The sequence below is a fragment of the Maylandia zebra genome, linkage group LG11 (assembly GCF_041146795.1).
Source record: "Maylandia zebra isolate NMK-2024a linkage group LG11, Mzebra_GT3a, whole genome shotgun sequence".
In the NCBI taxonomy this organism is placed as follows: Eukaryota; Metazoa; Chordata; class Actinopteri; order Cichliformes; family Cichlidae; genus Maylandia; species Maylandia zebra.
This window is the reverse complement of record NC_135177.1, coordinates 17,132,537-17,145,443: the sequence shown is the minus strand read 5'-3', so window position 1 is coordinate 17,145,443 and position 12,907 is coordinate 17,132,537. Positions and strand designations below refer to the sequence as shown.

Genomic DNA, 12,907 nt, shown 5'->3' with positions numbered 1-12,907 from the left:
TGTGTGAGAGAGAGAGAGAGAGAGAGGTGGAAGAAGAGGCGGAGCAATGGAAACACGTAGAAGAATAAAGCCGAGAGGACGCGCTGGATGTTCATTGACAGCAGGCTGACAGCGGCCGCTAAAACGCGGAGTGGAAGAGCGGCGCGCAGCTGGAGCACCGCTGGAAACGGGATGAGCATCATCATGCATATTTCATAACCAGATGATGAGCGCCGTGAGAGTGTGGGTGGGGGTGTAAAGTGGGAAGGTGAATGGGGAAAATGACCTGCGACGATGATCGTAACCGCTGCAGGTGTGGCAGCGGCGGTTCTGCTTTCATGCACCATTTGCGGCACACGCCGGCTTTGATGCCAGATCACGTGAGAGATTCTGAGGGACACGCGCAAGAAAACTGAGGCAGAGCGGCTACACAAGGCTGGTGCACTGCACAGTGGAAACAGGAATATTAATATCAACATTATAGCTGCTGGTTCCATGTATGCTAAATAGACACCTTTAGGGATTTAAAGGAGTTCGTTTCAAGTGTTTTGTGACGTGAGCCATTTCGAATAAAAGTTGGTTGCAGGCATATTTTTAAATGACATTAAACTCATTATACGATCAAAGCAGTTCCACACACCTCTATCTAGGAGTGTCTGTACCACCACTCCCTGCAAGGCCTTTCTTATCTGGGTGACTTTTATCCTATTGGACATTTCTCAGGTCTGACCCCACAACTATACATTCCTCTTCCTGACCTCTATCACTGTTCCAAAGACAGTCTCCCTCTACCACTTGTTTGTAGGATTTGAAGGACAACATTAAGAGGACAGAGGCTCTACCTAATAAGGGCTCTAAAGTCAATTACCACAAGCGGCTTGATCTGCCATAATAAGCCAAAATAAGAGTGAACTTCTTGAGTTGGATTTGTGAATGACTGAGCTCATAGATTCTTCCAAAGTACAAATAATGACGTTTATTATTATAAATACACATCAAAAAAAACCTGTGTGGATCCATTTGCATATTACATTGAACAGCTCAGAAGCTGATTTGTGGAATTCCAAACATGAAAAAAATACTTCCTTGCACTTTTTTGGTTGTAAGAATTTTGTATTAAACCCGAGGATTTAATCTGCCCAGTTAAAAGCCTTAAATGGAAAGAAATCTACCACTTATTTATGATTTAGGCTTTAAAAGAAATATTCACGGGATCAATTTACAGTTGCAATTTTTTGAGACTTATGGAAATCCATCAATTTCATTTTGAAGACAACATCCAAAGGTAGGTAGTTACCTATATTATGTGGGCTACATTGGTCAGAAATGGACAGAATTCAGAGTAAATATCTTTGTTTTGTGACTTTGTGATGAAAGCCATCTCTGGTAGTCTGAAAATGAAATTAACACATTTTGTTACATTTTATTCACAGAAAATGACGCATCCATTTATCATGCATCACGCTGAACATCAGTGGTTCCAAGCATGATGCATCTTAACTTTTTATAATTGTCAAGGTGGCTCCTGGGTTGAGAAACGCAAACTTGCACAAAGCAAAGTGTGAAACAGAACCAAACCTAACCGAGTATACTTGGTCTGAATGCATTTTATAGTCTGTGTCCTTTTCCTTTCCACAACAGTCAAGTTCAATCTTCTTCAGAAATCTGAAAAAATATCCATATAGATGAAATCTCAGTCTCTAGTTCTTCTCTCCTTCAGCTTTGGCCTACTTCACCACAGTGACGACATGCTTCTCCTTCTCAGACACCACGGGAACGCTTCCTGGTTTGCTGTGTTTGCGAACATTCCTCTCCCTGAAAAATAACACAAGGAATCATGAATGTGAAATGAAGCTTTCTGGTGAGAATATTCAAGGAAGGATGGAGGGACGGGGAAGGGAGAGAACAGCAAACAGTGAGGATGGTGACTGAATATGAGACTGTTGACCTAACACCTACGTCACAGACAACACTGATGCACTCTGAAAATAATGCATAAAGGACAGATAGTTAATCATTCACAGTTCAAACACATGTCTGACGTATCATAATACTCCTGGTAATTAAGGGGGGAAAAAAAGAAGCTATGAATCACTGGACGGCAGTGCAAACTAGGACAATCAATCCAGCATATAAATGAGTATTTAATGCCAACTGAGACCATGTCATAGAGGGCAGTCCCATCTGTGGTATTTTCCATCAGGCTGGTGTGACTGCTTTAGGTCAGACATTTCCTGACATCATGGATAAAGAGTGACTTTAATGTGGCTCCTATAACAAAATCAGTTTCTGTGTTATGTAGAAAATGAACGCGTACTTTCTACGACGAGCCTCCTTCATAACCCTCAGCTCCTTGGTCTGGTGGTAGATGGTCTTTGGTAGATGTCGGTGGCGAGCGATGCGCCTGATTTGTGGGTGGTGCTGGAACTTCTCTTTTAGTTTCTGACTGTAGTTGGCAGCCTCTCTCTCCCTGGGGGCCAGCTATATCACACCAGAGAGGAAGAAGTTATTACATAAAACAAATTTTAAAAACGATGGAAAAATTAAGAGAGGAGATGAGTGAGAGATCAAAGAAGACATCAAAGAAGGCAAAGAGAGAAGACGACAATTAGGAGAAAATGTATACTGGGGTCATTGTTGACCCTGGAAGCCAAATTCCGCAAGTTAAATTTGGTTGCCCTTCTGCAGCTTTCACACTGCGTGACCACCAGCAGCTCAGGTCTGCTTCGTTGTCATGGAGCTATAAAACAATCCATCCTCAGACCAGTCAAAAGACTTCCTATTTCCGTTTGATTTAAAACATGGCGTTCAAGTTATTGCAGAACTGGGCCCTGTACTATGAAGCAAGCCCAGCATATCCAGGGTAGGGCTGTTTGATATAACGATATATATCGGATAACGATATAAAAACATCCATCGTTTCATTTTACGCTATCGTTTGTTTCGTGGTGTCGCAAAATAAACTGTTCACGGCAATATTTTTTCATTGTTTTAATGGTCACTGTAGTGGCTATATTAATTTCTTAAAGTTCTCTCTTTCTCTTATATTTAATATAACCACACTATGGACAGACAAGCGCCTGTTTCTATGCGTTGTCGCTAGCAGCAACGACGGTAAAACCATCGCGTGTCCACTTGTTTATTTTCCACATAAACCTTTCACAATAAAGCTCATGATCCTGTTGAGACTTCTCAAAATAAACTGAATCACGTGAAAAGGTATGCAGAGTATTTACAGATGAGAAGCAAAAAAGAGCCGCCAGGTGCTAAAAAAATAAACCTTAAACGTTAGAACAGGCGCTTGTCCGCAGCACGCCGTGTAATAAATACTCAAAGAAATGGCGGCCGTTACAACTTATGTCTAAAAATGTATGGTTTAATGCATCGGTTAAAACACTTGACTCCAGGTACACGACGCCCAGCTTGAAACACTTCAGCTGCCCGAGATTCACAGAATTTACAGAAAATGTTAAATTTTTGTGATTTATATCGTCATTGGGACGATAGATGTTTTATATCGGGATATGAGATTTTGGTCATATCGCACAGCCCTAATCCAGGGTATATTTCTATTATCTGGATCCACTTACCCCAACGTCGGCAATCAGGATAAGTAACACACACACGCACGCACACGCACACAAACCCTTGTTCTCATCTAACTCTGAGAAAGAAAGTAAATATAATTACATAAATATCTCCTCTGAGACAGTCATGATGTGCAATTAAATCCAGGTTTTTTTCAGTGAATACTGGTGGTGACTTCTTTCAGCCACAAACAGGAACGTGCTCAGTGGACTTGTTAAATTGCTATTCTAACAGTGCTTGTTTAGAGCTGCAGTTACGGTATGTTGTCTAATGTTATAAAATGTTGGACAATACACTAAGCAGTAACTTCTTTTTGACAACATGTTCACTCAAAACTGAATCAATGTCTGTTAAAAAGTTAAAAAAAAAAAAAAAAAAAAAAAAAAAAAAAAGCCGGTGGCTCATAAAAACCACTGGCTAGCTGAGCATGTACTGGCTGGAGCTGCTCCCTTAAAAGGCTTTTATTCTAATTAAAAGCAATGATTTGTCTCAGATTCAATTTGCTAGAGAAGAGCTGTCAGATGCTGATCCTGTTGTACTAGACTAATTCCCCTGGATACAAATACTAAACACTGATTGTATAATCAACAGGAAATTCAAAATATGAGACAGTACACAATTATTCATTTCATAGGTTTTGGTTTGGAGGGATCATACATACCGGTAGCAAGGCTCTTATGAGCCAAACCAAAGTTTCTAACCGGTTACAGTGTGGTGTGAAAACAAAGCATGACACGCTACAGTTGGGGAAGTGGGGGGTATGACGCTTGAGATGAGCGAGTGTAACATAGGGACAGCTGCTCCCAGAGAAAACCTGCACAGGGACAGTGTGACAGTGACTGTTGGCAAAACAGATGAATCTATTTAGTCATTTAGTCATCCTGTCAACCCAAAGTCGAGGGGCCTGCACTACATGGTGTCAGTATTAACTGTAATCCTGCTGAGGCTCTGAAAACTTAAGCTATACACACCCAACCCTCTGCAGAAACCGCCACCACAATAAACCTTCCACTGCTATTAAAACTAAACTCACACACACGCCCATTCAGCTATCTTAGTGAGGACCTTTATTGAAATAATGGTTTCCCTAGCCCCTTACCCTAACCCAGACCTTCCCAAAGTGTGGGGCCCGCCCCCTGGGGGGGCAAAGCCATTGCAAGGGGGGTGCGGAATGAAAAGGAGGAGAGAAAAAAACGCTTGGACACTGCTAGCACGGGGCGCCCACAGAAACGCAAAGCAGGAGATGAAGCATAGCTGAATATGTTTCCAAACCAACTTCATTCTAAGCCAAAGACTAGAAAATATGGTGAAGCATATCTTCCCTTTGGCTTCACCTGCACAAGTGCCAAGGTAGGTCTCCCCTGCAGAATTGGTTTTCCCTGCATCGAGAGAAGCGCTGGGCTGTTCAAATCACGGACAAACAATATCCCACAGTTGTTTATGTTTTTAAACCCGTTTTGCACAGAGAGGCATTGCTTAAAAAATGTATTGATAGCAATGAAAAAACCCAAAAAAACTGCACGTAAAATAATCACATCGTGACGCCTCTGCCTTTGTAAATGGAGGGACAGTAACTGCGTGTGTAAATGTAAGCGTGTAAAACCTGAAGATAGTCAGATTAACAGTATTTTGTCTCTACCTGCCATTCTGCAATTCATCTCATGTAAACAATAACGTGGCGCACAGCGTGACGTGAAAAAGGCACATACCTTTGACGTTGCGTGACCAACTCTGTATTCCTCGTCCACACGTAAACGCAAAAAAGGAGTTTGAAAAAAATCTCAGTTTTCGGTGATTCGTAACGTCGTTTACGTGTGGACGAAACAGCTGCGTTTTCAAAAATACCCGTGTAGGTGTGGACGTAGCGTAAAAGAGTTAGTATTTTATTACTACCTGTAATTTATTGCAGATTACTTGTATTTGCTTAATTGTTTACTAAATGTTTGAGGTGTGAAATAAACCGCAATGGAGCAAAATATGGGTGTGAGTGGTTGGAGGATGTGTTTGTGCGTGTGCGTGCGTGCGTGCACGTGCGAGAGGGGGGGGGGGGGGGGGGGGGGGGGGGGGCGCAACATTTTTCTTGTAAAACAAGGGGGGCCCAGCAAAAAAAAGTTTGGGAACCACTGCCCTAACCATTAAAAATGAATTCACACCCCACTTAATCTTTTCTTTTTTTAATTTGTTTTTAACCTTACACTAGACTATAATTTACAAAATGAGCCACGTTTTGTAGCAAGTCCTAAAACTGTCAGCTGATTCATTTGGAAAGTGTTTAGTGAGACCGCTGCTTCTCATAACTTAAGCGGGATCACTTTCCCCACAGACTTCTATACAACTGGATTTCCTTTTGCAACCACCTAAGCTGGCCTCCTACTGGTGTCTAGAGAGAATGCACATCCAGACTGCCAAAGAGGCTTATAACCAAATTGAGAGTTTCATTATGTCCGTGCTTTCATTGTGAGGTAAAAGTAAAAAAGAAAAAAACTAGCAATGTGAGAAATATTCCACTACGAAACAGCTCTACACTTTGACTCTATGAGTCAACCGTCACACACAGATCCAGACTAGTCACTGAATATAACGTTTTGTCGTCTTCTTGGGACACCTACTTCACAGCCTGTCTCCCTGACATGCCCGGTTATATGGAACTTGGCCTTCAACTTGGAAATGGTATTAGGGCTCACTCTAGTAATTCTGAAACTTGGTTTTGTAGAACATCAGCTTGAAGTTGCTCTATGGCACAGATCGAGATCAGTCACATGTGGCATGCTTGGAACACACACCAAGTGACGGCTGTAGCAGGGTCCTTGCTCACAGTTGCTGCTAATCAGGGACTTGACCGTCATCACCAACCAGCTCAACCAACTGATGCCTTTTTCCTTACAAACGTGTAACTATTAAGAGGAGAAACTTTCCAACAGTATAAGCTTTATTACCAAGATGCACAGTTACAACAAAGAAGTCATCGACCAAATGCAAATTTTCTTACTTTTTGTGCAAAGTTTATACATTTTTAGCAGTCTGTGTTACCTTCAATCCAAACTCCACAGACAGGCTGTGGATACCTGTGTGTATTTGCTTTTGTTCCGTCGGTGTTACCCCAAACCATTTTTAATGTTTCCGACTTATCCATGTGTAACTTCAGTCAGCGTGTATTGTGCCCTGTTCTCTTTTGGTAGTTGCACTGTGGCTTAAAGTCTACAGTGTACACACCAACAGCTGTTGCTGCTTTGCCGCTTTCCCTCTTGTCTGACTTATGTTTTATCAAATTCTCCATGTTTCCTAATATCTGCTATCAACTGATTAAGTAGAAGGTTATAACAAGATGCAAAAGACTGAAAGCAAAACCCAACTCATAACAAAGCTACAACGCCTTGTTTCAGACTGTAAACGCCTTAAAAAACATAAAAACTAAATCACAAGCACTATATTTTCATGTTATTGACTCAAAAAGTAACAAAGCATGTGAGCATCAATAATTCAGTTGCGTTGACTCTTAACATCTTTTAGGTCTTGGTCTGAAATACAAAGGGTTAAGCTAGAACTGGAGTAATGTGCAGCATCAGATAGAGAACTCCCCGTCAGTGCAGCGTGCTGTACTGATGGTGACACAGACAAAGCCTTGAGTCGGCGTTTCAGCATTTCCTGATAATTAAAGACCATCTGAGTACAACTTGAATGTTAATGCTTCATTATTTTCAGAGTGGCCCCCCGCTTTAAGTGATTGGCCGATTTTAAACTGCTGATAGGAGCAGCCCTTGTCTGATCTCTTTAAGTGCAAAGCTTGCAAATAAATCTCCCCTTACACAGTTACAGTAGAACAAGTGCCAAAAGCAGGCCAGTTTTCCACTCGGAGCCTGCATTAAGAGAATAGGCGAGAGTGAATCCGATTAGTAATGAAAGATGGCTGCTGGAGATGGCACGAGAGAGGCAGCTGATCTTCGTGAGTCAGCCACGACCAGGATTGACAATAGCACAATATAAATGCTGATTTCTGCCATTAAAACCTACATAAAAAAAATTATTGCATTAACGCTCTCTAACAAAGACAGCTGGAGTGGAAATTTGGGAGAATGCTTTGTCGATGATTTGTTAAATAACTGCACAAGCACTGAGTTTTTTTGCCCCCCCCCCCAGGTGCCCCTGTGCCAACCGGTACATTGTACTTATTGAGAGAGTGACTCTACCCTAAGTCAGCATCCATCAGGGCACTTGGCAACAGTAGTGCCGTAGCTCCTGGCACAGTCACCCACTCTTACACTGCTGAAGGTGGGCGCAGAGCCACAGCGGTGTCGAAGAATCCAGCTAACTCATAAAACAAGTAATAAAGTGAAGGAGAAAGATATAGTGTGTTTGACAGCTGAGGAAAATACAGCTGCCGACTGGCAGGTAGACATCGTGATGAGGAATTACCTGAAAAGTTGCCAAGAAGCAGCAAGTTGCCTTTGATATGAAATCAGTAGGAATAATGGAGAGAAGACGAGGGCAGACTCACCACTCCTAGTTTCTCGGCTGCGTTGGCTTTCCACAGTCGGATATTCATCTCGTCTGAGCCGCTCAGGATGTACTTGTTGTCTGCAGACCACTTTATACAGATGACGTGTTGCATGCGTTTGGTGTGGTACACCTCCCTAAATTTTAATTTTTAAAAGATTGCAAGGGAAACAACAGGAAGCCAGTAATTACTGTACACTGTACACCTAGAGACACTCTTCAAACCACTGATGAAGTGCATTTTATAAGCCAGCCCTCACCAAAACAACTCTTGTATTATGACAGAAGAGGGCTTACAGAAATGTGGTTACACAGCTCAGGTTTGTTGTTGTGGAGCTAGAGGTTTTTTGTGTTTATTTGTTTGTTTTTAAACAGCACCAGGTAATAAACAGGTATCATGATAATGTTTAATATCTGCTTTCTGATTACATAACAGAATTGAGCCTATAAGTAGAGTAATTAGTAACACTTGTGCTCTATCTGCTTTGATCTCACAAAAAAAGGGGGAAAGTGATGCAAAAATACTATATTTCTACTTGCTGCCTACTTACTAATTGCCACGTAAGCCCTCACCAGCCCATGCTGTGATGCTGTCCGGCTGGCAGCTAATGTAACACTACTACGGCTATTTGTTCTGGAGCTTGACAACAGTACAAACAATACAGCATGTACTATTAAGTCACATAGAAACCAAACAACGGGTTTGTTTTTTTGTGGTTCATTATCAACCAGCAGCCATAATCTGCTACTGTGTTCAACACATGGCCTTTTTCGCAGGGTGTGTTTGGAGCATTTTGACATTATCCTAGTAGAAAATTCACAGCTGTTATTATTACACTTGCAATTGATTTAAGTTAATGTTTAACAGATATAATAAATAATATACTCAATATTTAATCAATTCAAGCCATCAGCAAAAACACATTGATTTATTGCTGTTCCTTTTCAAAGACATTCTTCAGCTAAAGCCTTAATAGATCATTAAAGATTAAAATATGAGCCAATTAACATTAGCTGTGTAACAGTTCTAAAACAGACTTAAATTGAGATACGAAGATTGTATAATGTGCAATATGAGTATTGTATTATGATGTTCATAAATTATATCATGGCAGAGAGGAAGAGCCAGTAATTGCTTCATTACTGTAGCACTACCAGCTAGTAGCTTCTGGTATGTTAGCTAGCTTTGTGTAAATATACACAGCTTATCTGAGCTGTTATCCTCATCTTCTCTTGATTTTTGCTAAATAAAGCGAATATTTCTTTGTTGCTGTTCAAACAATGTGTTTAAATGTAAAGGAAGAAGTGACACTGAAAACCTTTTTTAATAAAATGTATAACTGCATGCTAATTAGCCAGAAGCTAATGTTATTTTGCTAAATAGCAAACGGTCAGTAGTTAGCACTACAGACATTACGCGAGAGAGAACTGGGAAGTCAAACCAATGCTGAATTCTGAAATGCTAATAATTGTTTAAATTAAACTTCATTTAAATGAGGCTTCAAAAAAAAAAAAAATCCTGACAGAGTGTTCATAAATGCTTCAACATGGTTTCCATGTGGCGAGTCCTCCTACAGGTACCCGATTAAAGCCATAGACAATATAAAAGGTGGATACAGCTTCTGGTTCTGAAAAGTGAAGCCATCAGGGTCCATTAGCAGTGGTTGCTTAAACACAGGCAGTCTTATGGAAGGGAAAAGGGACCACCCACTTTTTAAAATGCTCCAAATTCCCCATCCTTTTTCTCCAGTTTTATCAGAAAATCCTTATATACAGAGTTTTGACCCTGGAACCAAACTAACTATCTACAAAAGTGAATAACAAACATTAAAATGTCCTTCACCTTTCTTATAAAATTTAATCCTTTTCCTTTTTGTAGTGTTTATATGGTTAAAAACAGTGATGAATAATAATATTTTTGAATATATTTTGCAGTTTGTGTTGTGTATATAAAGTAATGCAAAGCCCAGTTATAGATCTAGTGCAGTGTTCCTGACCTGACATTCAGTTTTAATCAGACAGACTTGTGGTTGCAACAGGAGCACATACCGTCATTTCAATACTCATTTTACGTCTGCTTTGGATTATTACAATGTTGTGGCTCATAATCAAAAGCCCTATTGAGAATATGAATGGGATTTTTACTTCCTAAACCTCAGTGTTGAGGTTCATAGAAGTCTATGCAAAATCATCGCTCCGACTTTACCTTGGAAAACACTGAGTTTACGCGCTCAGTCACTCGTTTTGGATAATACTGCATAAAACATTAAGTGACTTTTGTAAATTTTGGTCACCAACCAATATGCTCATTGGCTGACACATTTTGATTGACAAAATGGCCTAAAACACCGAAGAGAGCGAAGGTGAAAACATTCATCAATACAGAGCTTCACAAACCAGAAGGCAACATCACGGTTGCTACATCCATTTTTTAGTTGGTCTATAATCAGGCATGGCAGTCTGGTGAGAGCTGCAGTGTTTAAAAGTCATGAAAGTAAAGAATGAAAGGAAATAACATCAGAAGAATTACATATTTTTTTAAGTTATTCCCACTCAAAGGGGGTCAAAAACAAAGCTATGAACCAAACCAAAGGATTTATGCTATAATTTAATTGCACCACAAATTATACAGCATAGTCAGCAACAGTACAATTTTTCCTAACACTTTGCTGGCACCATAAAGTTTGATCAGCATTACTGACCTGCTGTGTCCACCGTCCTTGGCGAAGATTCGGATGGTCTTGTCAAAGCTAGCAGACACAAACTCCTTCCCCGTGGGAGCATAGTCAACATCTAGCACAGCAGACACATGGTCCATGTGTACCGTGATGGGCTTGGCCAGGTACCTCATGTCATATGTGTAGAGGCTGGTGAAAAGGAAAAAAACAAAAAAACTGTTTCTATGAGCTGGGGAAAAAAAAAAAGAAAAGGACCAGCTAAAATATGATTAAATCAGAGTTTCTTTCCTAGACTCACTTGTAGTCCTCATTTGCACATGTGAAGTAATAGGCTTCCATGGGGTTCCAGCTTAGCGTGTTGCTCCTCATTGTCATGATGACCTTAAGAAGAAAGTAAGAGCAAAAAGTAGCTGATTATCATGCCGCATCCATGTAAATTAACAGGGAGATAAACAGATGCATTCCTGCACAAACTGTAAGGGAAGATTTACCTTTTTAAGTGGTGTAGATTCCCTCATGTCGTAGAGCACTATACTCCTGTCAGAGGCACAGCTTGCAAGAAGTTCAGTCTGTGGAGAGGATAACCCTTGACTTTATTTATCAGCACATGTGTTGGCTTTAAGTCGCAATAAACACCTGTGAGCTTATACGTCCAAGCAACCTTTTTCGTCACATGACTGGAGGGCGGGGCCCATGTATGTGAGATGTAGCACGTGGTATCTTACCTCCACAGGGTTAAAGTGCACAGAGCTGAAGCTGTCTACACCCCAGGTGAAAGAGCGGATCGGGCTGCTCCTCTGCTCATCCCAGATGTCCACCTGCTGGCCGCACGTTGCAAATACAGGATCGTTCTGATGATGATCCAGACCTGTGTACACAGTCTACAAGGGACATTTTTTTTTCATTCATACTTCACTGATACATGAATATGCAATTCTATGCGATGAAACAGCAAAATTATTACAGCATACTTTGCCCAGGATGGTGTTAATTGGCTCCTCTTCTTCTCCGTAGCCTGGTGATTCCATCTTCCATTGTTTGATTGTTTTGTCGTCACCGACCTGTTGCAGAAAAAGAAATCATGTTAGATGTCAGCTAATATGAAGTCAAACAATTCGGAAAAGTCTTCAAAAAGATGATCAGTTACCGTAAAGAAAGAGGTCCCACAGTAACGCACAACCATTCCCCGCACAAAACCTTCATGTGCCTGAAGCGTCCGAACGCACTCGTGTTTGGACAGATTCCACACCTTCACCTGAAGATCAAATCCAAAAGGAGAGTCCTGTCAGTTTGCAAGAATGGCTGAGATAAAAGGAAATGCATCTCTACATACCTCCCCATCACAGGAGCCTGACAGCAGGGTGGAGAGGCTCTTTGCGTGCTTGGCCATACAGTTCACCCCATCTCTGTGACCATCCAGCGAGGCCACGAAAGGCTTGGCAAACACACGCTCCAGCTTGGTGGCGTTCAGAGCTCGAGTGTACTCCCTGCTCACCTCAAACGGATGAAGGGACGGGTCATAGTTTCTGGGGACTAAAAATACACAGCAGTCACTTCTTTATGTGCTCAAAGAAAAGAGCATTTCCATTAATTAAAAAAAAAAAAATCCAAGCGTGCAGGTATGTTGCTGCTAACCAAGTCAAGTAACACAGACTGTTTAGGCTCCATAATAAGGAGTTTAGAAATGTGTGAAGCAAAATTTGTAATTCCGAACGTGCTAAATGCAAAGACAGCTTTGCAAAATTAGATTAAAAGCATGACTGTTGTGTCAATAGCTTTAATCAGATGCTAACACTGTAGCTCTTTCGTATGTATGCTGTTAGCTATTTAGCCGAAGAGTTTCACTTACCGCGCTGAATATCCAGTTTGGTCTCCCGGACATAATCATCCGGATTCCTTGCGATGACTTTAACTTTCATTTGGTAGCGGAGGGGCACACGCTTACAGAAAGGGAAAATTATAGCAACAAAAATATTAGCAAGTAGTGAACACACCAGCCATGTGTTGATAGTGAACAGAGTCGGCGATCTCGCGTTGCATTGTGGGATGCCCGGTCCTCCTGTTGCATCACTCACAAGTAAAGAAACGAGTACTAAAGTTACAACATTTAGAAAGAGAAGGACCGGAAATAGTTTTTTCTTTTGTTTGTTTTCAGCTAAATCAAGGAA

At 41.1% G+C, this 12,907-nt stretch overlaps 1 protein-coding gene across 1 annotated transcript; it reads right to left on the bottom strand.

The window, feature by feature from the left end:
- Positions 1–940: 940 nt before the first annotated feature.
- dcaf13 (ddb1 and cul4 associated factor 13) lies at positions 941–12,818 on the bottom strand. The gene is made up of 11 exons (XM_004541616.2): positions 12,589–12,818; positions 12,073–12,272; positions 11,887–11,994; positions 11,711–11,800; positions 11,465–11,620; positions 11,231–11,308; positions 11,038–11,120; positions 10,764–10,928; positions 8,063–8,198; positions 2,297–2,460; positions 941–1,794 (listed from the first exon to the last, which is right to left on the bottom strand). Exons 1-11 carry the CDS (start codon positions 12,656–12,658, stop codon positions 1,707–1,709), a joined length of 1,338 nt encoding a protein of 445 aa, XP_004541673.1. The 5' UTR covers positions 12,659–12,818; the 3' UTR covers positions 941–1,706.
- Between the last annotated feature and the right edge of the window lie 89 nt (positions 12,819–12,907).